Here is a 27,482-nt window from a genome sequence, read left to right on the forward strand (position 1 = left end):
CCTCAGCTCACAGGGAGGGAAAGTGACTTGCCCAGAGTTCAGGCAGCGATCTGGGGCAGAGCTGGGAGCACAGCCTCAGCAGTGTCTCAGAGAGCAGCATGGCGTATCAGCCATCCCTGCCCCAAATGTGTGGCTGCTCAATGATGCAGACTTAAAGCGGGTACGCTGGAAATGGGCTTCGTTCCCGCGAAGGTGCCGCTGCAGCATACCACTGCCTGCCCACTCTGCCTCTCCAATAACGGAGGCTAGCAAAATCGGCCTTTCAGTTTAGTTCAAGTAGGATGAGTTAAATGTCTGACTGGCACTGTACCAATCAACTTAGTGATTTCATGGATGTATCATGTTGATCTTTTGAGACAATTTTATATTTACAAATGAGTATCTTTCAAATCAGAAGCAATAGTTAATCACAGGTTAACTAAACCCAATTAATTAACTTACATTTAATAAACATATGTATATTTATACACATATACACAAATGTATACATACCTGCATATTTATAAACACATGCCTGCATATTTATATATGCATACATATTTAGATACATACATGTGCACATATATACACAGCTGCATATACACGTGTGCACACCTACACATACAACATATACTTGTACACACATAAATACACATATACAAGCATGCATGCATACATACTTACATATATATGTAGATATATACAAATCAGTCAGGATCCAGTCGGGAGACACAAACCACACATGAACTTGAACATGGAAAGTTTCATTAAGATTTATTAACCAGTACTGAGAGATTAACCACAAAGGGACAAAGAGCAACTTGAAGAAAGCTGCTCTTCCTGCAGATGCCTCCATGCCCTGGACCGGCTGCGCCGCCCTGGAGCTGCCTGAACCAAGCCAGGGCTGATCCCAGGCCCAGCTCCCGCGCCGCTGCTGAGCAGGCCCTGATGAACCTGGAGCTGACAGGCAATGCCCTGAGAACGGGCGTGATTCCTACATACACTGATGTACGATCGTATGCTTTATAAAATTGTGAATCTATTATTCATATATAATAACATTTATGTCTATATACTTACAAAAGGGGTAGAGATTCTTTTGGCAAAAACGTTAGGGTATAGAACACCATAATTATGTGTCTCACTAGCCCCAGAATAAACAACTGTCAGAAAGGAGCTTTTAACAAGTGACCCTCAACGTTACCTCATACAGATACTCTATTTGCTGTAAAGTTTCAGAAACAAGTCCTTGACACAAATTAAAGGGAGGAGGTCATCTTCCAACACAGGAAGAGGGAGAGAGGTGACCTTTTTTTGGCAGAACCATAATATCTGAAACTTACAAGTAGGAGCCTGCGAAACTAAACTTCAGAAACCCAACAACCCCTGACAGTGTGTAGCTTTGAGGAAGAAATGTTGATTCACGGAAGCCGTCATTAGACATCGAATCGTCCCCAGCAAACAATCCAAGAGCAAATGTGAGTTGTCTACACAGCTCTTTGCTGGTATTTCTCCAATTCTTTCAGGGGAGCTGGGAGCAGAACAGGATGGAACCACCACCTTCTCCTTAAAACCCAAGCCGCGTTACCGTTTCTTCCTCCTCTCCCTCTGCTACGATGCCTTCCTATTTTGATCATCACGCTCCCATTCCGACAAAATAATGGGCAAAATTCAGTACGTAATTAGACATAAAACAGATCAAGACAAATACTTACTGTAAAATGAGAATGTCAGGATCTCAATTTTGCTGGTTCATTAACTGAACAGCCACCATTTAGTGAGAACTTACAGCCTGCAGGCCGCTGTGCCACACACATGCCTTTGAGACACTCTCTGACTGCATCCCAACCCTTTTGGTTAATTTTTGTGATTGTTGTGGATATTTTATGTATGTAAATAAACCTTCACCATTACACATACTTTCCCAATCATTCCAGGACTGTATCTGGCCTCATCCTCACTTTCTCTACTTCAATCATAGAATTTCTCATCCCAATCTCACTTTCTCTACTTCAATCATAGAATTTTCTACTCAAAATATATATCGTACTCCATGAAATCCCCACACAGAAGGCTAAATCCACCTCAGAGAGAGAACCGAGTATGGATCACTGATCTTTGTAGCCACCAGACCCAGGCACCCAGGCCTGTGTTCACCCCAACACGGCTCTGGCCTGCTCTCACTTGTCGGAAGATGTAGCTCGCCAGGGGCTCATCCAGCTTGGGGTGGCGGTCGATGAAAGCGAAGAGGTCTAGGCCGGAGCCGTGCTTCTCCATCACGAGCTGGAAGAACCCTTGGTTTTCAAATACATCCAATACCTAGGAAGAGACAAAGCCAAGTCCAACTCTGCCAAAACATCTTCAAGCCAACAAATTTAACACGTTTGACATGAGCCAAGTTAGGGTATCTCTAAAGAGGAAATCGTCATCTACCTTGATGATATTGGCATGCTGCACCCTGGATAGAATTGCAATCTCTAAAGTAACTTTTCCAAGTTTGGGATCCTCAATCCAACAATCCTCCAAGACCTTCTCCTTCTTAATAAACTTTACCACCACCTGTGAGGAAGACAGAGGGTGGAAATGGCTGGAGCCGGTCCTCAAACATCCCATTACACCAGGGGCCACCTGGTCCTCAAGCATCCCATTACACCAGAGGCACCATCAGTCCATGTGGCAGACACATCCTCTGCATTTGCCTCCCCTAAGTCTCAGGGACATGAAAGAAGAAACACAGTCGTAAACCCCTGCAGCACAAGGAAGCAGAGAAGGGGGTCAGCAGCTGACCAGAAACGCAGCGTCATTCCTGCCCATCCTGTAAGGTGGACAGATGAGTGTGATGGAGAAGCCAGGTGGAGCTGAGGGAGCCATAACCTGGGCTGGAGAGAGGGCCCCAGAGGCCTCAGGGCAGGTGCCCCGGAGAACATCCACATCACCCCGACTTCTCAACCAAGGACTGGAAGCCCTGGCCAAGAGAATGAACTAAGAAGCCAGAAAACTAGAAAATATAAAGAAAAGCTATCTCTCTTAGATATGTTTTCAACATTGACTCTGAGATTAATCAGAGTTGAGCAAGACTGACAGACATAAGGTGCTACGACAGTCAATGATAGTCAAAGTGTAACAGAAAAAGATACATTCACAAAAGAAAGAAACACTGCGAGTCACTGAAATCCTGTCGCCGGACACAACACCTGTTGCTACGTGGGTGTCGGCTGTCGGCACACAGCTGAAGGAGCGACGGGCAACCCAGTGGATGCCGACCACAGGATGGGCCTCTTTCAGGTGTCAGCAAGAGATGCTGAGCGAGATCACTCACCAGGGAACGATGAGTGCCAAGGAGGAAAAAAAGATGGGGCAGGCAGTGCCGCGGGGCTGCGGCCCCTGTGAGGTGGGTGGGACAGGGAGCGAGTCCCGGGAAGGCAGCTTCTGAGCGCCTCGGGGAAGGTCCTTCAGGCAGAGGGCAGCAGGAGCACGGGGCTGCGGCAGAGCGCACCTGAGCTGTGTGAGGAGGTGTGAGGGAGGCAGGGGGTGGGCAGGCAGCGTAAGGGAGCATCAGGAGGGCGTCGGGGCCAGGGCAGGAGCAGAAAGAACCATTGGAACCCGGCCAACATCCAGGCATCTCACAGTCATCAGGAGAGAAGGGGGCGGCTTGGGTGCCAGCCTGTGAGAGATGAAAGGAGACAAATTCTGAAGACCCTTTGACGGGAGGGCCACCATGGCCCAAAAGGCCAGAGACGAGACTGAGGGAAAGCAAGACGACGAGGGGAAGCAGGGCTGTGGTCCTGAGGGGCAGAAGTAGGGCCTGCTGAGATGCGGCAGAGCGCCAGGAGTCTCTGGCAGGGCTGGGGCCCTGACACTCTAAGTGAAGAGGCCTGCGGCCTGTCCAGCTGCAGGGCCAAGGAGACAAGAGGGCAGGCTCCTCCAGGCGTGCCCATGCACATCTAAAATGAGTGTCAGGAGGAGGGAGAAGGAAAGAATTAACGGAATCTAAGAATAGAATCCTCTTAAAATAAAGGAAGTGTTAAATATTCAAATCAAAGTCTTACCACGTATCAAGCAAGAATAAAGAAAACACACACAAACATACACCCCTAAAGACATCCTGGTGAAAATTCTGAAGGACAAAGACTTTAAATCAAGAAAGAAAAAAAAAATCAGGTTGCTGTCAGCAAAATTCACTTCAAAATAATGCTAGATTACAACAGATACAGGTCTAAAACGTTCTGATACAACAGATACAGGTCTAAAACGTTCTGAGAGGGAAAGAGAAATAAACACATTTTAATATGTACAAGGACTGAAAATATAGTACCCACGACTCCTTCCTGGAAAAACTGGCAGCGAATATATTCTAGCAAATGAAAAACCTGGGAAAAAGAAGAAACGAGACATAAAAATAATGGAGACTAAACAAAAGAACAAGACTTGTACACTGAAATTACAAAACACTATTGAAAGAAATTAAAGATCTAAATGAATAGAAAACTTTCCACGTTCACAGATCAGGAGACTTAATATTGTTAAGATGACAATACTCTGCAAAGTGAGCTACAGATTCAATGTGATTCCTACAAGAATCTCAGCAGACTTTTGTGCAAAACTGACAAGCTGATCCTAAAATCCTTTTGGAAATGCAAAATGGCCAAAACACTCTCAGGCTGAGGCCCAAACTGTCTTTTCTCTCAGAGGGTGCGGAGGAAGGGAGGTAGGGACAGCAGAGGCCTGGGCTGGGGTGTCCTGTGCATGCCACCCCACTTCCGCCCTACCCCTGGGGCGTTGGCCTTGGCTGGCTAGTTGGGCACCGTGTGCCCGCCCTCCACGGGCCTCTTCTACACCAATGAGGCCTCATCTGTGCTCTCACTGGGCACGTGGCTTCATGTCAGTAAGCAAGATGCTTGTTTTTTGTTTTTTTTTTTTGAGACAGAGTCTTGCGGTGGCACAATCTCAGCTCACTGCAAGCTCTGCCTCCCGGGTTCATGCCATTCCCCTTCCTCAGCCTCTCAAGTAACTGGGACTACAGGCGCACACCACCACACCCAGCTAACTTTTAAACTATTTTGTAGAGATGAGGTCTCACTCCATTGCACAGGCTAGTCTTGAATTCCAGGGCTCAAGCAATTCTCCCGCTTCAGCCTCCCAAAGTATTGGGATTACAGGCATGAGCCACCACTCCTGGCCACAAATTCATTTTTATGAGGGCAGCATGATGCTTATACTAAAATTAGACAAAGACGTTGCTAGAAAACTACAAACCAATATTCCTCATAAATGTAGATGCAAAAATGCTTAACAAGATATTAGCAAACTGAATACAGCAATATAGAAAAAGGGCAGTAACACCTTACGAGCAATCCCAAGAATGCAGGGTTGAGTCGACATTCATAACTCATTATAATTTACCATGTCAACATAAATAAAAAATGTATCATCTCAATACAGAAAAAAGCACTTGACAAAAGCCAACATCCATTCCTAATAAATACTCTCAGCAAACAAGGAATAGAAGAGAGCTTCCTCAGCTGATAAAGGGCATCTACAGAAAACCCACTGTTAACCTCACCATTAAGAGTGAAAGGCTTAAGGCTTTCTTTCTAAGATTGGGAACAAAGCGAGGCTGTCCATTCTCACCACTCCTAGCTCATATTTTACTGGAAGTCTTGGCCAGTGCAATAATGCAATCAATCAATCAACCAGCCAATGGCATAGAGATTAGAAAGGAGGTGATAAACTCCTCATTTACAGATAATACAACTGTCTATGTAGAAAATCCCAAAGAATCTACCAAAAAAGTTTAGCAAGTTTGCAGGACACAAAGTCAACACAGAAAAATAGGTCGTATTTTTATATATTCCCAATGACGAACTGGAAATTAAAATTAAAAATCAATACCACTTACAACAGCATCCAAAATATGACACACTTAGGGATAAACCTAACAAAATATGTTGGATTCATATGCTGAAAACTGCAGCACATTGATGAGAAAATTCAAACACGACCTAAGTAAATGGCACAGAAGATTCGATCAATGTGTGACTTCTCCATGAATAGCTCGGATAATACAAATCCAAATAAAATCCCAGCAGGCATTATTAACAAAATCAACCGGCTGGGCATGCGGTGGCTCACGCCTGTAATCCCAGCACTTTGGGAGGCCAAGGCGGGTGGATCACGAGGTCAGGAGATCGAGACCATCCTGGCTAACACGGTGAAACCCCGTCTCTACTAAAAAATACAAAAAAATAGCTGGGCGTGGTGGCGGGCACCTGTAGTCCCAGCTACTCAGGAGGCTGAGGCAGGAGAATGGCGTGAACCTGGGAGGTGGAGTTTGCGGTGAGCTGAGATCACGCCACTGCACTCCAGCCTGGGCAACAAAGCAAGAATTCATCTCAAAAAAAAAAAAAATCAACCATGGTTGACACCTGTAATCCCATCACTTTGAAACACAAAGGTGAAAGGATCATTTGAGGCCAGGAGTTCAAGACCAGCCTGAGCAACACAGCAAGACCCCATCTCTACAAAAATTAAGAAATTACCTGGGCGTGGTGGTGTACACCTGTGGTGCCAGCTACTTGGGAGGCTAGAGAAGGGAGGATCGCTTGGGCCCAGGTGGTGGAGGCTGCAGCAAACCATGATCGCACCACTGCATTCCAGCCTGGGTGACAGGGCAAGGCCCTGTCTTCTCCAAAACTAATTAATTAATTAAATCAACAAGCTGATTCTAAAATTTACATGAACAAGCAAAGGACTTAGGATATTCAAAGCAGTCTTGAAAACGGACGGAGTTTCAAGATTCACTATGAAGCTGCAGTCATTGGCAGGCGCATCGACACAGACTGGTGAACTGAACAGACCCACACGCATATGGTCAATTGATTTCTGCCAAGATCATCTAACGGAGAAAGGATTCTTTTCAACAACTGGTGCCAAACTAGTAGAAATTCACGTATACAAGGTAAGCCTCAGCCATGGCTTGCACCACACACCAAACCAACTCCTACTGCCTCACAGACCTCAATGTACAACCGAGGGCTATAAAACTTGTAGGAGGAAACAGAAAATCTTTGTGACTTTGGGTTATATAGGGTACCAAAAGCATTATCCATAACAGAAAAATTGATAAACTGGACTTCATCGAAATTAAAAACCTCTGCTCTCCAAAAGGCACTGCTAAGAGAATGAAAAGACAAGCTATACACTGGGTGAAATTCCCTATCAGATAAAGGAATAGTAACTAGAAATTATAAAGAACTCTTAAAATTCAATATTGTTTAAAAATCCTTTTTTTTTTTTTTTTTTTTTTTGAGATGAAGTCTCTCCCTGTTGCCCAGGCTGGAGCGCAGTGGCACGATCTCGACTCACTGCAACCCCTACCTCCCAGGTTCAAGTGATTCTCCTGCCTCAGCCTCCTGAGTAGCTGGGATTACAGGTGCGTGCCACCATGCCCAGCTAATTTTTAGTATCTTTAGTAGAGACAGGGTTTCACTATGTTGGCCAGGCTGGTCTCAAACTCCTGAGCTCATGATCCTCCCGCTTTGGCCTCCCAAAGTGCTGGGATTACAGGCGTGAGTCACTGCACCTGGCCTCAAAAACCCAATTTTTAAAAGCTGGCAAAGGTTTGAAAAGATTTCATCAAAGAAAATATGCAGATGGTGAACAAGCACACAAAAAGATACACAACATCATTGGAGCTCACATCATTAGAGCATTACATAAATAGATACAATGTCCAGAAATAGGCAAGCCTGATTATGTTAAAAGCCAAGAGAGTGGGTACCCTGGGGTCTGTGCCCAGAAGGGCTCCTGAGATGCTGGGGAAATTCTGCATCTTGATCTGGGTGCTGGTGGTGTGTGTGTCCAGTTGCTGAAAGTCCCTAACAATGTACACTTATGATTTGTGCATCCTGCATTTAAGTATTTGCCTAAATAACTCAGAGCATTAGCTGGAAAACAATAGGTGTCTCATATTCTACATATTCAAGTGTTCTGCCATTTTCTCTCACATGTCATAAGCTTTATATGTCTCAGGCCTGCTCTCTTTCTCTTAATAACTACTGGGATATTAATGGTTAACCCTGAAATAGCAGGTCATCCTAAACGCTGGGGGAAAAAACTCAGAAAGATTTCTAAAAATTCTCTTTTCCTCTACAGCTGGGAAGAAAAAAGAAAGCCATTTTTATTCACCACAAAGCTTTTTGTTGTTGTTTTTGGCTTTTTTTTTCTTGGAGATAGGGTCTTGCTCTGTTGCCCAGGCTGAAGTGCAATAGCATGATCTCGGCTCACTGCAGCCTCGACCTCCTGGGATGAAGTGATTCTTCTGCATCAGACTAATTTTTTAACGTTTTGTAGAGACGAGGTCTTACTATGTTGCCCAGGCTGGTCTCAAACTCCTGGGCCAAGAAATCCTCTGGCCTCAGCCTCCTGAAGTGCTAGGATTACAAGAGTGAGCCACTGCATCCCACCCATAAAGCTAGTTCTAATAAACTGTACAGGATCAACCTCCCAACACCCTGGCTTCTCCCACCCTGCCCAGCACAGTGACGGCAGGGGACGTATGCCCATCTCTGCTCTCCATCACCAGGTAACCACCAGCACAGTGACGGCAGGGGACGTGTGCCCATCTCTGCTCTCCGTCACCAGGTAACCACCAGCACAGTGACGGCAGGGGACGTATGCCCATCTCTGCTCTCCGTCACCAGGTAACCACCAGCACAGTGACGGCAGGGGACGTATGCCCATCTCTGCTCTCCGTCACCAGGTAACCACCAGCACAGTGACGGCAGGGGACGTATGCCCATCTCTGCTCTCCGTCACCAGGTAACCACCAGCACAGTGACTGACGGCAGGGGACGTATGCCCATCTCTGCTCTCCGTCACCAGGTAACCACCAGCACAGTGACTGACGGCAGGGGACGTGTGCCCATCTCTGCTCTCCGTCACCAGGTAACCACCAGCACAGTGACTGACGGCAGGGGACGTATGCCCATCTCTGCTCTCCGTCACCAGGTAACCACCAGCACAGTGACGGCAGGGGACGTGTGCCCATCTCTGCTCTCCGTCACCCGGTAACCACCAGCACAGTGACTGACGGCAGGGGACGTGTGCCCATCTCTGCTCTCCGTCACCAGGTAACCACCAGCACAGTGACTGACGGCAGGGGACGTGTGCCCATCTCTGCTCTCCGTCACCAGGTAACCACCAGCACAGTGACTGACGGCAGGGGACGTGTGCCCATCTCTGCTCTCCGTCACCAGGTAACCACCAGCACAGTGACGGCAGGGAACGTATGCCCATCTCTGCTCTCCATCACCAGGTAACCACCAGCACAGTGACGGCAGGGGACGTGTGCCCATCTCTGCTCTCCGTCACCAGGTAACCACCAGCACAGTGACGGCAGGGGACGTATGCCCATCTCTGCTCTCCGTCACCAGGTAACCACCAGCACAGTGACTGACGGCAGGGGACGTATGCCCATCTCTGCTCTCCGTCACCAGGTAACCACCAGCACAGTGACTGACGGCAGGGGACGTGTGCCCATCTCTGCTCTCCGTCACCAGGTAACCACCAGCACAGTGACTGACGGCAGGGGACGTATGCCCATCTCTGCTCTCCGTCACCAGGTAACCACCAGCACAGTGACGGCAGGGGACGTGTGCCCATCTCTGCTCTCCGTCACCAGGTAACCACCAGCACAGTGACTGACGGCAGGGGACGTGTGCCCATCTCTGCTCTCCGTCACCAGGTAACCACCAGCACAGTGACGGCAGGGGACGTATGCCCATCTCTGCTCTCCATCACCAGGTAACCACCAGCACAGTGACGGCAGGGGACGTATGCCCATCTCTGCTCTCTGTCACCAGGTAACCACCAGCACAGGGACGGCAGGGGACGTGTGCCCATCTCTGCTCTCCGTCACCAGGTAACCACCAGCACAGTGACTGACGGCAGGGGACGTGTGCCCATCTCTGCTCTCCGTCACCAGGTAACCACCAGCACAGTGACTGACGGCAGGGGACGTGTGCCCATCTCTGCTCTCCGTCACCCGGTAACCACCAGCACAGTGACTGACGGCAGGGGACGTGTGCCCATCTCTGCTCTCCGTCACCCGGTAACCACCAGCACAGTGACTGACGGCAGGGGACGTGTGCCCATCTCTGCTCTCCGTCACCAGGTAACCACCAGCACAGTGACGGCAGGGGACGTGTGCCCATCTCTGCTCTCCGTCACCAGGTAACCACCAGCACAGTGACTGACGGCAGGGGACGTGTGCCCATCTCTGCTCTCCGTCACCAGGTAACCACCAGCACAGTGACTGACGGCAGGGGACGTGTGCCCATCTCTGCTCTCCGTCACCAGGTAACCACCAGCACAGTGACTGACGGCAGGGGACGTGTGCCCATCTCTGCTCTCCGTCACCAGGTAACCACCAGCACAGTGACTGACGGCAGGGGACGTGTGCCCATCTCTGCTCTCCGTCACCCGGTAACCACCAGCACAGTGACTGACGGCAGGGGACGTGTGCCCATCTCTGCTCTCCGTCACCAGGTAACCACCAGCACAGTGACTGACGGCAGGGGACGTGTGCCCATCTCTGCTCTCCGTCACCAGGTAACCACCAGCACAGTGACTGACGGCAGGGGACGTGTGCCCATCTCTGCTCTCCGTCACCAGGTAACCACCAGCACAGTGACTGACGGCAGGGGACGTGTGCCCATCTCTGCTCTCCGTCACCAGGTAACCACCAGCACAGTGACTGACGGCAGGGGACGTGTGCCCATCTCTGCTCTCCGTCACCAGGTAACCACCAGCACAGTGACTGACGGCAGGGGACGTGTGCCCATCTCTGCTCTCCGTCACCCGGTAACCACCAGCACAGTGACTGACGGCAGGGGACGTGTGCCCATCTCTGCTCTCCGTCACCAGGTAACCACCAGCACAGTGACGGCAGGGGACGTGTGCCCATCTCTGCTCTCCGTCACCAGGTAACCACCAGCACAGTGACTGACGGCAGGGGACGTGTGCCCATCTCTGCTCTCCGTCACCAGGTAACCACCAGCACAGTGACTGACGGCAGGGGACGTGTGCCCATCTCTGCTCTCCGTCACCAGGTAACCACCAGCACAGTGACTGACGGCAGGGGACGTGTGCCCATCTCTGCTCTCCGTCACCCGGTAACCACCAGCACAGTGACTGACGGCAGGGGACGTGTGCCCATCTCTGCTCTCCGTCACCAGGTAACCACCAGCACAGTGACTGACGGCAGGGGACGTGTGCCCATCTCTGCTCTCCGTCACCCGGTAACCACCAGCACAGTGACTGACGGCAGGGGACGTGTGCCCATCTCTGCTCTCCGTCACCAGGTAACCACCAGCACAGTGACTGACGGCAGGGGACGTGTGCCCATCTCTGCTCTCCGTCACCCGGTAACCACCAGCACAGTGACTGACGGCAGGGGACGTGTGCCCATCTCTGCTCTCCGTCACCCGGTAACCACCAGCACAGTGACTGACGGCAGGGGACGTGTGCCCATCTCTGCTCTCCGTCACCAGGTAACCACCAGCACAGTGACTGACGGCAGGGGACGTGTGCCCATCTCTGCTCTCCGTCACCAGGTAACCACCAGCACAGTGACTGACGGCAGGGGACGTGTGCCCATCTCTGCTCTCCGTCACCCGGTAACCACCAGCACAGTGACTGACGGCAGGGGACGTGTGCCCATCTCTGCTCTCCGTCACCCGGTAACCACCAGCACAGTGACTGACGGCAGGGGACGTGTGCCCATCTCTGCTCTCCGTCACCCGGTAACCACCAGCACAGTGACTGACGGCAGGGGACGTGTGCCCATCTCTGCTCTCCGTCACCAGGTAACCACCAGCACAGTGACTGACGGCAGGGGACGTGTGCCCATCTCTGCTCTCCGTCACCAGGTAACCACCAGCACAGTGACTGACGGCAGGGGACGTGTGCCCATCTCTGCTCTCCGTCACCAGGTAACCACCAGCACAGTGACTGACGGCAGGGGACGTGTGCCCATCTCTGCTCTCCGTCACCAGGTAACCACCAGCACAGTGATGGCAGGGGACGTATGCCCATCTCTGCTCTCCGTCACCCGGTAACCAGGCCTAGGAGCGTTCTTGGTACAAAGGAGATTCTTAAGACGTGGGAACTGCACTGTGTTCTATGAACCGTTAACAACCCTTAAGAGTCTATTTTTTGATTGGTTCCTTTACTCAGTAATTTGTTGGCTTTATAACAACATTTAAATTGACATCTTTTTTTTTAAAGGCAAAAACTACTCATGTGGTTTCTTTTTACAGCAAGAGAAAGATGCTGGGGCTTCTTTCTTCTGCCTTAAGCTACGAAGGTTTAAAGAAAGCCCTAAAGTCCGTCGGATTCCTGATACAAACCAAGAATGAGAAGATCTGCTCAGATAAATTAAAGATGAAAACAGAAACTTAAAAATCAAACTGTTGGCTGGGCATGGTGGCTCACACCTGTAATCCCAGAACTTTGAGAGGCCAAGGCAGGTAGATCGCTTGAGCCCAGGAGTTTGAGACCAGCCTGAATAACATGGCAAAACTCTGTCTCTACCCCCCAAAAACAGAAAGCACAAAAAAAGTAGCCACATGTGATGGTGCATGCCTGTAGTCCCAGCTAGTCAGGAAGCTGAGGTGGAAGGATCACTTGAGCCCAGGCAGCAGAGGCTGCAGTGAGCTTAGATCATACCACGGCACTTCAGCCTGGATGACAGAGTGAGACCCAGTCTCAAAAAAAGAAAAAAAAAAAATCAAACTGCTTAGAAACACATGACAACAAAAGCACTGTAGAGTAAAACCTCTAGGATATGGCCAAAGTGTATTCTGAAAGCTTAATACTGTAAACACTGTTATCACTAACAGCATTGAAAATACACATTCAATACAATAATCTAGAAAAATAGCAAAATTAACTCATAGAAAGTACAAGAAATTAAAAGAAACCAAAAAAATACTTGATGAGTAAAACAGACAATTATTTGGCAAGTGAAGCAAAAAAAGAGAGTGAAACAAGAATTAGGGCAGCCAAGGGAACATCATCTTCCAGGTATTGACACACCATCCAACCACCACTAGGCCAGCCTCATGCAACTCTGACATTAAAAAAAAAAAAAAAAAAGGAAGAAGGGAAGGAGGGAAGGAGGGAAGGAGGGAGGAAAGGAGGGAGGAAGGGAGCGAAGGAAGGCAGGAAGGAAGGAAGGAAGTCAAGTATGAATATAAATGAAAAAGAGAAAAAAAAAAAAGAGAAAAGAAATGAAATGAAACAAAACTCAGGTATGAATATAAACGAAAAAAATCCCAAATAGAAATAGCAAATCAGGCCAGGCGCAGTGGCTCACGCCTGTAATCCCAGCACTTTTGGGAGGCCAAGGTGGGTGGATCACAAGGTCAAGAGATCGAGACCGTCTTGGCCAACATGGTGAAATCCCAACTCTACTAAAATACAAAAAATTAGCTGGGCGTGGTGGTGCATGCCTGTAACCCCAGCTACTTGGGAGGCTGAGGCAGGGGAATCACTTGAACCCGGGAGGCGGAGGTTGCAGTGAGCTGAGATCATGTCACTGCACTCTAGCCCAGCAACAGAGCAAGAGGCCGTCTAAAAAAAAAAAAAAGAGAGAGAGAAATAGCAAATCAAAAGTCAAATTCAGCAATGCATTAAGAACTGTTATAACATAATCAAAGACAGATTCTGTGACTATGTTATTCATTTTATTAATAAAGGCAAGAAGGATATGAATATCTCAATAGATGCTGAAAAGACATCTTTTGATAGAATTTGATAGAACTCAACACTCATTCTTAAAACATTTTAGCAAGTTGAAAGTAAAATGAAAGATCCTTGAATAAAAGATGCTCATCAGGAATGAAAGGAGCCATGGCCACCTTGGAGAAGCAGCAGCACACCTGCTGTGCAGCACACTCCACAGGTCCTAGCTAAGGACAGACAGGAGCAAAGGATCAAAGGATGATGACAGGCAAATCACAGAGGGGAGGGACAACACTGTCATTACTGCAGAGGAGTGGTTGTTGATCTAGAAAATCCAAAAGATCCACTAAAAAAGCATGAGTACTAGGAAGACGTGGATACAGACATATGATGAATCAATCCAAGCTCGGATCTTTCGTGTATTCCAGCCACAAGTGACTAGAAAATGCAGGGAGCAAAGGATCCCGTGGGCAGTATTCCGTGACCCTCCCAGGAACCCGCCAAGCCAGGCACGAACACACCTGGACAATCTAACAGGATTCACAGCAAGCAGCAGATGCTGCTTCTGAACAGGAAAGTGGGCATCGTCCTGAGGTCAACTCCCCCACAACGCAACATGTCCAGGCAGCTACGAATCCCGAGAGGACTTGGGAGGGAGGGACAGTAAGTTCTAAACCTTACTTGGAAGGAGAGTATGTAAGAATGGCCATGATAACTGGGGAGGAAAGGGGTGGGGGGAACGAGCAGCTGGCAGTGTTCAGTGCACCTAGAGGGACGCCTCGCACATACCAGTCCCTGCAACGCAATCACTCCCGGGGCCTGGGAAGACCAAGGGCTTCTGCTGGTTAGCTCGCTTGCCTCTTTCTTGGGGGTTTTTTCCAGCGGGGTGGAGGAGGTCCTAAATTTGGTTTTAAGCGTGCATGTGCAGTGCCCGCGAGATATCAGCATCTAAGTGGGCAGTAGGAGAATGGCACAAGACCCAAGCTCAGAAAGGAGGGAACACAGATCCAGATGTGGGATCTCAACACAAGGGCAGGAGGCGAAGCCCTGAGCCTGGCCTGTTCGAGGTCTGAATCTACAACTTGACGGGATCAGCAACCCTGGATGTCGACGTGTGTGCCGTGTGTGCTGCTGGGAGAGCTTCCTTGTATCCGGAAACCGCCCACATGCCTGGATGTCGACATGTGTGCTGCTGGGAGAGCCTCCTTGTATCCGGAAACCGCCCACATGCCAGGTTGTGTGCTTGGTGCCGTATGTACAGGACTCCTCCAAAACCCCAGGTTTAGAGAACTGGGACCAAAAGTCAAGAGCCATTTGAAGTGGTGCCTGGCGCCACTCCCCTCCCACAGCCAGCATACCTCCTTGTTTTTTTCCTTGTCCACAGCAGTCCACACGAAGCCGAAGGCCCCACTACCCAGCGGGCTCAGGGTGCTGTACTTTTGGGAGTACTCACCCTCACAGGCCGCCAACCCCTCCAGTTCCACAGCCTTGGGGGGCTCCTCAAACCAGGGTCTGGCTCTGAGCACCTGCAATGTAGAGGAAGGTCTGTGGGGTCACATGCAACTGCACCTGGCAGAGGTGCAGCACCCACAGTGGTCCCCCTGCGTCTTCAGTAGCTGCCCGAGGCAGGTGTGCCCTGCCTTCCAGTCCCCTCGGCTCCCATGCTCTCAGACAGGTCTGAAGGCCTATCTCCACAGGGCACCCCAAGCAGCCTCAGCACACTGATCCCAACTGGCACACATGTTGAAACGTGTTCACACCCCACCATACACATGGACTTATGCAGATTTAAAGTGGCTGTATAGTCACACTGGATACTAGAAGACGGTGTGGAAAGTTACAAACAGGGCTGGGTGCAGTGGCTCGCTTCTGTAATCCCAGAACTTTGGGAGGCCGAGGCGGGTGGATCACCTGAGGTCGGGAGTTCAAGACCAGCCTTGCCAACAAGGAGAAACCCAGTCTCTACTAAAAATACAAAATTAACCAGGCATGGTGATGCGTGCCTGTAATCCCCACTACACGGGAGGCTGAGGCAGGTGAATCACCCGAACCCAGGAAGCGGAGGTTGCAGTGAGCCGAGATCGTGCCATTGCACTCTAGCCTGGGGAACAAGAGCGAAACTCCGTCCCACAAAAAAAAAAAAAGAAAACAAAAGTTACAAACAGACCGTATTCCCATATCCGAGGAAACACAGAGAGATGCCAACTAGGATATCTGCCACACGGTACAAGACAAGTCCAGGGCAGGCATTAACTGCAAATACCCACTTCCACCAGGCTGGGTCCGGTGAGCTCCGCAGCGGTGGAGTGGGTGGAGCTGGGCAGGCTGGCAAGGAACAGGCGGGTCCTGGCGGCTGAGTCGAGGTGGCTGTGGAGGAGGTCTTTCACCAGCCAGCAGCAGAACAGAGGTGTGGGGCCTTGGAGCTCCACCCGCCTCACCTCAAACTGTACGCCTGAAGGGTAAGAAGGTAAGAACGCACAGGCCTGTGCTGACCTGGCTAGACAGCAGCTTTAGGTTAGAAAGTCCAGTCCCCAGAATGCAACAGTTCAGTCCCCAACAGCTTTAGGTTAGAAAGTCCAGTCCCCAGAACGCGGCCCAGAGAACAGCCCAGGCACAGGTAGGCAGCACCAAGGCCTAGAGGAAAGCTGTCAGGGCCGGCCAGGGAAACATCTCGGGGCATAGCCTGCAGGCCTGCAACCACCACACCTCCTCACTCAGGGCAGCCAGAGGCCAAGGAAGCCCTTCGGAGAGGCCTGCAGACCACCCCAAACTCAGAATAGCCTGAGGAACCTGCATTCAACGTGCCCCTACACAGTGGGTCTTCAGCCTTCTGGTGACAAGAATGTGAAAGGCTTACATTAAAACCATGTACACGTGCACCTGCTCTAGTCACTAACAGCCATATTAAACTCATACCCACTTATCCACAGAAAGCACGCACGCATTTTTCCACAGCCCCTGCTATGCACCAACGTAAGTGTGGTTAGCCTTTTTTGGTGGTGGGGATTTACAGCTCATTTTATTTTCTTCTTGTTTATATTTCTAATGTTTGTACAAATAACACGTATTATTTACAAAATTCTTTTAAATAAAGAACCGTAGTTATCAGCACTACAAAATCAGCAATATGGAAACAACTGATTAAAATAATGTGGACCTATTAAGAAACGAGGAAAATATGGCCAGGTGCGGTAGCTCACACCTGTAATCTCAGCACTTTGGGAGGCCGAGGTGGGCGGATCACAAGATCAGGAGATCGAGACCATCCTGGCTAACATGGTGAAACCCCATCTCTATTAAAAATACAAAAAATTGGCCGGGCTCAGTGGCTCACGCCTGTAATCCCAGCACTTTGGGAGGCCAAGGCGGGTGGATCACAAGGTCAGGAGTTTGAGACCAGCCTGGCCATCATAGTGAAACCCTGTCTCTACTAAAAATACAAAAAAGTTAGCCAGGTGTGGTGGCACACGCCTGTAGTCCCAGCTACTCAGGAGACTGAAGCAGGAGAATCGCTTGAACCCGGGAGGCGGAGGTTGCAGTGAGCCAAGACCATGCCATTGCACTCCAGCTAGGGTGACAGAGTGAGACTCTGTCTCAAAAAATAAAAAAAAATAGGCAGGGCACAGTGGCTAACACCTGTAATCCCAGCACTTTGGGAGGCTGAGGCGGGTGGATCACGAGGTCAGGAGATCGAGACCATCCTGGCTAACACGGTGAAACCCCGTCTCTACTAAAAATACAATTAGCCAGGCGTGGTGGTGGGCACCTGTAGTCTCAGTTACTCGGGAGGCTGAGGCAGGAGAATGGCGTGAACTGGGAAGGCAGAGCTTGCAGTGAGCTGAGGTCACACTGCTGCACTCCAGCCTGGGCAACAGAGCAAGACTCTGTCTCAAAAAAAAAAAAAAAGAAATGAAAATAAAAAGAAAGTAAAACAGAATCAACCTCAAAGGGGCAAGCAGAGTGGCCTGATCACATGACCCTCACAGAAGGGCAGGTTTTTCGTTTTTCAGAGATCAGGGCAGCCTAAACACCAAAAGCACAGAAGAAGAACACGTGAGCACCTCGCCATGCTCACATCTCTCTCGGCCTCTCTATGTGACCACTGAGGTGGGGGCCGGCGGGAGGTCGAGAGACAGACTCCAGCATGACGTATGTCCCCGCGCCTCTCCTGCTCCCAACAGAATCTCCCCAAGTGCTGCGAGGAGTGGCTCTCTGAAGTGTATGGCCTGAGTTAGGAGACACAGCTGGAACTGATGGGCATGGGGCAGGTGTCCTGGGACCCTGGGTGCCACCCTCCCCAGGCACACACATTTGTAATCTTAATTTTCAAGGGGCGGATGATAATGCATTCTCCTTTAAAACACGATTTCTGCTGAAACTATTCCAGGGCGAAACCCCATCAGACCCCAGAACAAGGAAGGCCCTGCACCCCCACTGCACTGTGCTCTGGGGGCACCATGCTTCTTCCCATGGGGCCCGGGACATACTCAGCCGTAAGCCATCTCGATGATAGCAGCTCCCGGAGTAGGCACCCTCCTGGATCTCCCGCTGCAGGCCAGCAGCCCCGGGCATCACGGGTGTGGAGGTGACCTGGACGTTCAGCCTTGGCTCCTCTGCTGATGGGCACGTGTCCTCAGGGCCAGCATCCAACACGGAAGGAATGTGTCCTGGGCTTTCTCCGTCGCTTGCTACATAATGCTCAGAGGACACCAAACAAACCTCAAGCGGTTCTGTTGGATCATGTTCCAGGCAGCTCTCCCGGAATCGTCGGCCTTGGCCAAGGTCAACACAGGTGCCAGTCAGTAATAACAGCTCCCTGTCATCCAGGACACGTGACCCCTGTTCCTGGAGACTGGCCACATCTGGATCGGAGCCCACTGCCAAGGAAGAGGGTGTCCCTCTGAGTTCAGACGTAGCACAGGAACAACTTGATGAAGTTTGGTCTGTCTGGTCACTGAAAAAGAGTTCCTTGAGGTTCCAGGAAAACGAATTCACATCAACCTCCTGGGCCTCCACTGCTTCCAGGCCCCCGGGGAGGTCCGTGGCCAAGGCATAGCAGGCTGAGGAGCTGCCCGTGAAGCCACCGTATAGGTCTCTGCCTCCCAGATCACAGGACAACACAGGAGCAGGGACAGCTGGGCGCTCTGTCGGAACGAGTTCGGCGTGGGGCACATCCAGGGCTCCTGCAAGGCTCAACTGGGACAGCTGCTCCTTCATCAAGCAGGTCTGCAGCTCTTCTCGGTCGTTTTTCACTCCCAGCCACGGCTCATCTAGAGTAGGTGTCCCAAACGAGAGGCCTGCCATCCCAGAGGGGTTGGGGGCCAAGTCCTGGCTTTGCCACCACAAGCCCCATTCACTCCCGTAGCAAGGGCAGTGCATCAGGAGGCTGCCCCCCACCAGCTGACCCTTGGCCTGGGGCTTGGCCATGGCAGCCCCAGCCCAAAGGTCTGAACCACCGGGACCACTGACTCCCATCCGCTCTAGCCGGGCCTCCTGACACAGGCCACACATGCCAGCGTTACTGCCCCCATCCTCAGCTGGGACTGGAGCTGCAGAATCTTCACAAGAAGCAAATGGCTTCACATCCACTGGTTCAGACCTGCTTTCTCCCAGAAGATCCTGTCCGGGACTCTCTATTGCCACAGGTTCCTCTCTCCCCAAGGCAGTGACTTGCTGGTCCTTGGGCAGCGCCTGTTCACCGTGCACTGGCAGGCTTCCGTCTGGAACACTGTCCACCCTGGGGATAATGACGTGGGTGACCATCATGTAGGGCCACAGATGAGTCAAAAGGAGAGACTGCACCGATTGTCCATTAGAACTAAGTACAAAGCATTAAATGCCACCACTTTATAACAAGAGAAAGACCAAATTTTGTGACCAAGTTAAAAAGCACTTATCTTAAGTTTCTCCCAATTAAGTCCGTATTTAGAAATGATTTAGCAGAGAATGCTACCAAAAGCCCAGCAGTAAAGTACAGGAGCACTTGCCAATGCTTTGCTCAGCGCTCTCGTTCCATCTCAGGGCCTCCAAACCCCAGTCAGCCGTGCAGCTTAGCCGCAGCCCCGCCTGCAAGGGGAAGTCCCTGCTGCTGCCTTGAGGAGGTGTGAGAGGAAAGGAGAGAGGGATTGGAGGGTCCCTGGCAAACTCTACAACAGTAAAAAAAGAAAAAAAACAAAACTGATTGACTACAAACACCATCTGACTTCACAGCCACTAGGGAAATGGCTCTCAGATGGGGCCCACGCAGAAGGGGACAGGGGTCGGGGGGGCCGGGCACAGTGGCTCACACCTGTAATCCCAGCACTTTGGGAGGCCGAAGTGGGCAGATCACTTGAGGTCAGGAGTCTGAGACCAGCCTGGCCAACATGGCAAAGCCCTGTCTCTACTAAAAATACAAAAATCAGCCAGGTGTAGTGGCAGGCACCTGTAATCCCAGCTACTTGGAGGCTGAGGCAGGAGAATCGTTTTAGCCTGGGAGGCAGAGGTTGCACCACTGCACTCCAGCCTGGGTGACAGAGTAAGACTCCGTCTTAAACAAAAACAAAGAAGGAAGGGGACGGGGGCCAAAAAAGAGAGAGGAGGCCGGGCGCGGTGGCTCAAGCCTGTAATCCCAGCACTTTGGGAGGCCGAGGCGGGTGGATCACGAGGTCAGGAGATCGAGACCATCCTGGCAAACACGGTGAAACCCCGTCTCTACTAAAAAAATACAAAAAACTAGCCGGGTGAGTTGGCGGGCGCCTGTAATCCCAGTTACTCGGGAGGCTGAGGCAGGAGAATGGCATAAACCCGGGAGGCGGAGCTTGCAGTGAGCTGAGATCCGGCCACTGCACTCCAGCCTGGGCAACAGCGCGAGACTCCGTCTCAAAAAAAAAAAAAAAAAAAGAGAGAGGAGGCTGGTGAGGGCGGCTCCTAAGAGGTGGCACACAATGTCCCCCAGCATTCAGCACATGGTGACCCACGAGGAGGCTGCCACAGTCCAGACAGGATGATTACAGAGCGAATGGACCCAGGCCTCCTGTCAGCCACGCACTGTGGCCTCCACACGACAGACTGACGCTGGGCAGCAGATGAACAGAATGTGACCGCACCCCCTCACTCAGGGACAGACAAACAGGTTAACGTCAGCAACCTAGTAAAGGTACACCAGAGGCTCAGGAAGAGCACAGGACCGGGCACAGTGGCTCACACCTGTAATCCCAGCACTGTGGGAGGCTGAGCCCAGGAGTTCGAGACCAGCCTGGACAACACAGGGAGACCTTGTCTCTACAAAAAATTAAAAAATTAGCCAGCGTGGTGACACACACCTGTAGTCCCAGCTACCTGGGCGGCTGCAGTGGGAACCTCGCTTGAGCACAAGGGTCTAGGCTGCAGTGAGCTGTGATCGCACCACTGCACTCCAGCCTGGGCAATGGCCAAGACCATCTCAAAAAAAAAAAGACCAAGAGGAAGGAAGGGTGGGTTCCACAGAGAAAGGGATTCTGAGCCAAGTTCTGAGGAAAAGCAGTTTTCTGAGGGGATCTAGGGGTAGGCGGAGGGTCTGCGTCTGCCTGCATCTCTCCCTCCATCTCTCCCATCTCTCTCTCCCCTGCACCTCCCTCTCTCTCTCTATCCATCCCATGCTTGAGACAAACCCCATGCAAATGCCAGGAAACCGCACATCCTCCTGCAGGACCAGGTAAGGCAGGAGGCGAAGGCACACCACGAGGGTCTCATAAAGTCCCTTGCCAAAGAGTCTGGGCAACCTCTGGGGCACAGTCTGGACACACAGCTGAGGCCCCTGGGCAGCCCTGCATCTTCACCCATGCTCTTGGGGCCTGAGTAGCAGACTGCTGCAGCCTCAGTACCCGTTCTCCTCTCCGCGGTCACCTGGGTCCACGGCCCTTCCATCAAAACCCTTGGGCCAGATGTGTCTGGGGATTTCAGAAAAGTCATATGGCCACTTGCTAGGGAGACCCCAGCAGGCTGGGGAGAGGGCCTCATGGGCATCCACTGCCCTGTGTCTGCAGCGAGGCCTCTGAATACTCAAACTGCAGAGGTCAAGGGAAAGCCACAAACAGCTTCATGTGCGCTCAGGGCCAATTTGACCATCCAATGCTTTTAGCATCAATTCTAAGAAAAATATTTCAGTGTTGGGGGCATTTTGGGTTTCACAATTTTGGCTAAGAGATTGTGAAACTGTAGATCTCTGACTTTCAGCAGGACAGCAACTCAGGAAACACAAGTACATCCTCCAGCTGCCCTGGCAGCCAGGCATCGCCATGCCACTCAGTCTGGCCAGCATGCAGTCAGGGCATGAAGGATGTGATCTGCCAAGTGCACACAGTCCCTTGAGCTGCTGGGACCTCAACCCAGGGCAGCCCCAGGGACCATAGGTCCTCCACTGGGGATGCACCAGGGCCTGGCCTCTGTGGAGATCCGAAACCCCCACCTGCTATCTGAGCACATCACTTGGGGTCTGGTCTCTTCTAGTACCTGATCCACAGTCTAACAATTCACTCAGCTTCAGCATCCATTTGCTAACAATCAGACTGCACTCCCGGGATTACCAGGAAAACTAAAAGAGACAACTTAGAGGAAGCACCCAACTTAAATCCCTAGAACACAAAAGCACTCCGTACAGCTCACCTCCTTCCTTCATGCTTCCTACCCCTGTCCTCTTACTGTTTCAGCTTATTGTCCTGACCAGACCACAGTTCTCAGGAACACACCTCAAGTCTTCTGCAATGCTCATTTGTTGAATAAGTGAACGAGTCAGTGACTGAGCGGGTGAATGAATGGATAAATCTCTGTAGTCATAACTGCACTAGATGTGTAGTAGATGCTAATCAAACTCTTAGAACTCTGACATCCAAAAACGTCCAATCCAATAGAAAGACTAGGAATTGGCTGATCTTGGCCAACTCCCTTGGTACAACCAAGTCCTGGCAGATGAGTTGTGTCCAAGGTCCTGAGGAGAGCAACGGGCCACGTGGCCTCTGTCTGCCGAGACGTCCCAGACAAGGGGAGCACTGGCAAGGGGGCCCAGTCGCTAGTGCTGTGAGCACCCACGGGCCAGACTTGGGCCCTCAACGACGGTCACCCCATTTCAGCTTGGTGGCACCTCTGGAGAGGTGCACACAGCAATATTATTCATAGTAATATTGAAAACTCACATGTGTTGAGCACCTGCTCTGTTCCACACAGTGGAAGGAGAGCAAGTAGAGCCAACAGCTGCTCTCTCACGTCACTGAACGTGGACACACAGTGGCAAATGGAAAACCAGGGAGGCTAAGCAAACAAGAGAAAGCACCAGCACGTCAGCCAGTGGGACAGTGGCTCAAGAGCTAGGATGCCATCCAGGCGGCTTCGTTCCGAGGGGGCCTGTAGAGGAAGATCTGCAGGACATGCATGTGCATACACATACACACACATTTAGGACAGTGTGCACGGTATAATCCCAGCCGTGCTAAAGGAAAGAAGCAGTAACATGTGAGCACACATATGCACATGCACACATAAAATTATAATATATAACTATAGTTGAATGCACAGGAAGAAGGCCTGGAAGGTTCTAACTGCTGACTGCGGTCCCCTGGGGGAAAGAGTGGGATTGGAAGAGGGGGACTGGAAGACAGCCAAGGGAACTGTCGCTTTTACCATTATTCTTCTATAATTAAAAAAACACATATTCATGTATTACATATTTTTAAACACACGTATTTTATATGTATCTATTACATATTTTTTAAAATAATTTCAAGACTAGAAAACACAACAAGGTGGATAAACATCACAGACACGGCGATGAGCAGAAGGCAGACAGAAGGAAATGGTGCGTCAGGCTTGACGGCAGGCAGTCTAACCTCCGCCCTGACCCAGGGCAGCGGGGTGTAGGGGGCACGGTGCAGGAAGGGACCCGGGGTCTGCAGGCAGCCAAGAAAGGGTCCTGGACCACCTGGGCACCTACAGTTTGGGCACCTTTACTGTAAACTGTGCATAAAAAAGATTCTGGGCCAGGCGCGGTGGCTCACCCCTGTAATCCCAGCACTTTGGGAGGCCAAGGTGGGTGGATCATGAGGTCAAGGGATTGAGACCAGTCTGGCCAACACGGTGAAACCCCGTCTCTAGTAAAAATACAAAAATTAGCTGGGCGTGGTGGCAGGCGCCTGTAGTTCCAGCTACTCAGGAGGCTAAGGCAGGAGAATCGCTTGAACCCGGGGGACAGAGGTTGCAGTGAACCAAGATCAGGTCACTGCACTCCAGCCTGGGCAGTTGAGTGAGACTGTCTCAAAAAAAAAAAAAAAGATTCTGAAGAAGAAAATGGGTTAAACACACACACATGCTATGCACAATAGGACTATGAGAATAGAATGAGTTTTTATTTCTACTTTTCCAAATGTTCCTAATTCTCTAATATAAACTTCCTTTACTCTAAATAGAACATTTAAAAATATGCAGAGAACAGATTCGTCTGACTTTGAAAATGATAAAATTAATCCCAGCACTTTGGGAGGCCAAAGTGGGCTGATCAAGAGGTCGGGAAATTGAGACCATCCTGGCCAACACGGTGAAACCCTGTCTCTACTGAAAAAAAATACAAAAAATTAACCGGGCATGGTGGCAGGTACCTGTAGTCCCAGCTGCTTGGGAGGCTGAGGCAGGAGAATGGCGTGAACCCGGAGGCAGAGGTTGCAGTGGGCTGAGATGGCACCACTGCACTCCAGCCTGGGCTACTGAGCGAGACTCTGTCTCAAAAAAAAAAAAAAAAGAAAATGATAAAATTATGTTATGTTTTCATCAGTTCTCTGAAATCTACCTAAACAATCTGGAACTCTCCATAGCCTGCTTCCTTATCCCTACAGTCAGATAGTAACAGCACGGTGCCCTCCCGTACAGGCTGATAAGGACTCAGCCAGGCAGCACAGAAAACCCAGCTGTTGGCCGGGCGCGGTGGCTCACGCCTGTAATCCCAGCACTTTGGGAGGCCGAGACGGGCGGATCACGAGGTCAGGAGATCGAGACCATCCTGGCTAACACGGTGAAACCCCGTCTCTACTAAAAAATACAAAAAACTAGCCGGGCGAGGTGGCGGGAGCCTATAGTCCCAGCTACTCGGGAGGCTGAGGCAGGAGAACGGCGTGAACCCGGAAGGCGGAGCTTGCAGTGAGCTGAGATCCGGCCACCGCACTCCAGCCTGGGCGACAGAGCGAGACTCCGTCTCAAAAAATAAATAAATAAATAAAATAAAAAAAAAAAGAAAACCCAGCTGTCACTGTGCGTGGAACACAGCAGGCGCTCAACACACGTGAGTTTTCAATATTACTATGAATAATAGGCTGAATATTTCTCTCTGACATGTTCCTCATTCACTTACCATCTGCCTGGCCTTTTACTAAACCTGTAACCTCCCACCAAGGGACTTACCCTGGAGCAGGCTGAGGAGAGAGGCAGGAAAGGAGCTGGCTTCCAGTCCCCAGCTCAGTCTGAGTCCCGGTGACGATGTCTTGGCTTTCCACTAGCTTCTGGGTCTCATCTTGGGGCACAATGTGGCCACCAGCAAGCACGACATCGATCCTTGGATCTGGCAGCAACACCAAAAAAGAGTGTGTGCTTGTCACAGACACTCCCTAAAACGAACCTGCTCATTTGCCTGGAACTCACTGAGGCTCCTTTACAGCATGACCAGCATCGACCACCTTTCACCACCCCAGGCATCCCAGGTTCAAACCAGCGCCCTGTCTCTGCCTCCTGTCGCCCTGCTGCTTGGCCCAGGACACCCGCAGCCAGCTATCATGATCCTTTTAACACCCAAGTCAGAGCACGGCCCTCATCTGCTGACAACCCTCCAACAGCTCCCATCTGACTCTGGGCAGAAGTCAAAGTCTTGGCCATGGCCCCCCAACCCTGTGGCCTCACTCCCCCAGGTCTCTCCACCTGGCCCTCTCTGGCCAGCCATCCCTGCCTCCCTGCCATACCTGAAGTATTAGAGGCCTTGGGATCATGGCTCCTGATCCCAGAAACACTGTACCTGGGTATCTACAAGGCTTCCCTAGGCCTCCTGGGCCCCCAAGTCTAAGACTGCACACCCTCTTTGCTTTCCTCCTGAGCTCTGGCCGCTTCCTGGGCTCCACATGTCACCTGGCTTCCTCCAGTCCCCATGAGGGCAGGGGTGTTTGCCCGCAGCGCAGCCTGGCACATGGTAGGGGATGCGTGTATGTCTCTTGGTTACATGAGAGAAAGCAGCCTGCATTAGGAAGGACCCTGGGAGGCCGGGCACGGTGGCTCACACCTGTAATCCCAGCACTCTGGGAGGCTGAGGCAGGTGGATCGCCTGAGGTTGGGAGTTCGAGACCAGCCTGACCAACATGGAGAAACCCCGTCCTACTAAAAATACAAAATTAGTCGGGCATGGTGGTACATGCCTGTAATCCCAGCTACTCGGGAGGCTGAGACAGGAGAATCACTTGAACCCAGGAGGCAGAGGTTGCAGTGAGGCGAAATGATACCACTGCACTCTAGCTTCAGCAACAAGAGCGAAACTCCGTCTCAAAAAAAAAAAAAAAAAAGAAGAAGAAGAAGGAGGACCGGGGAAGAACCCTAGCCCCAAGCCAAGGGAAGCCTGCTCTGTGACCAGGACTGTTGGGTGGTTCGGCATAACTTCTCTGAGAGGCATTTTTGACAATAACTAGCAAAAGTGTTCATTCCCTGAAACCAAAAGTTCCACTTCTAAGAATTCATCCTAAGGAAGCAATGTGAGAGGCACAGAAATGTTATGATCCCCTCCCCCAACCACCAAATATCCGGCAAAGAGCCCGTACTAAACACACAAGCGTGTGTGCACAGGTCAGGATTTGGAATTCTGGAAAAAAGGGAAGGAGAATATCATCAGTGCCAGAGGAAAAAGCTCGTATAAAGGATAGATTATAAGATAGAAAAACCCAGACACGACGAGGGGAACCACATGCTAAGGAAAGCCAGGATTGTAAGGAGAACCAACAGCCTAACAAAGCATCTTTTAAAACAAATGTTACAATCCAGCTTCTAATGCCCCAGGCGAGACCCTGTGGGGAAGGAGGCCGGGGGCGTGTGCCAAAGAACTCACTTGAAGCCCAGAAAGCTTGTCTGGGTGAATGAGTGTCTGACGGTGGATGTTTATCTCACAAGGCCAGTCAGTCTCGTGAAGCTATAGTTTTCCTCAGTGACTGTATTAAATCCACTTTCGCACTCATTCAATACCCGAGTGACCGCGTGCGGGACAACCTCACAAGCCAGCACCTGCCGACCCGCCTGGCCCCACCACGATGCAGAGCCCTGACGAGGCTGTGCTTTCTGCCAGCACGGGCCACTCTCTCTCTCTCTTTATCTCACGCCCACTGTGTCCTTCCATAGAACAGAGACCCCCACCCGACGCCACGCCACACCATTACCTGGATCCTAGAGTCCCAGCCTGGCCCAGGACTCCAGAACCACACCCAGTGAGCCCATGCTCCAGGGGGCAGAGCCCATGGAGGCAGAGTCCTGAGGTCCCCACCAGGGCAGAGCCAGGGACAGGGTGCACCCCCACCCCATGCTTGTCAACAAAAGAGCGAGCACTGTGGAAGCAGCCAGGGGCCTGCTCCTTACCAGGAGCTCAGGCGTGGGCCCTACCGGGACATCAGTGGGTTCCACTGCCCCCCACTGCTCCCAGCCAGAGTGGGTCCCTCGGGACAGGAGGCAGTGTGCCTGTCTTCACATGCCACACACCTAAGACTGTGCATATGAAAGGGACTCGGGAGCAT

At 51.0% G+C, this 27,482-nt stretch overlaps 1 protein-coding gene across 7 annotated transcripts in view; it reads right to left on the reverse strand.

The window, feature by feature from the left end:
- LOC105473773 (PAS domain containing serine/threonine kinase) overlaps positions 1 to 27,482 on the reverse strand; it is a 56,054-nt gene that overhangs the window by 10,956 nt on the left and 17,616 nt on the right. For 4 of the 7 annotated variants that reach the window (XM_071073759.1, XM_071073761.1, XM_071073760.1 and 1 more), the window contains exons 9-15: positions 25,129 to 25,285; positions 18,213 to 19,462; positions 15,993 to 16,177; positions 15,084 to 15,251; positions 3,476 to 3,643; positions 2,413 to 2,538; positions 2,164 to 2,298 (exon numbers count right to left, since the gene is read on the reverse strand). In XM_071073759.1, coding sequence (XP_070929860.1) covers positions 2,164 to 2,298; positions 2,413 to 2,538; positions 3,476 to 3,643; positions 15,084 to 15,251; positions 15,993 to 16,177; positions 18,213 to 19,462; positions 25,129 to 25,285 — 2,189 coding nt within the window. Of the gene's footprint in view, positions 1 to 736; positions 934 to 2,163; positions 2,299 to 2,412; positions 2,539 to 3,475; positions 3,644 to 15,083; positions 15,252 to 15,992; positions 16,178 to 18,212; positions 19,463 to 25,128; positions 25,286 to 27,482 lie in introns of those variants that run through there. The other 3 variants (XM_071073762.1, XM_011727768.3, XM_011727770.3) reach the window with 3 other exon arrangements.

Source organism: Macaca nemestrina, chromosome 11 (genome assembly GCF_043159975.1).
Source record: "Macaca nemestrina isolate mMacNem1 chromosome 11, mMacNem.hap1, whole genome shotgun sequence".
Taxonomy (NCBI): domain Eukaryota; kingdom Metazoa; phylum Chordata; class Mammalia; order Primates; family Cercopithecidae; genus Macaca; species Macaca nemestrina.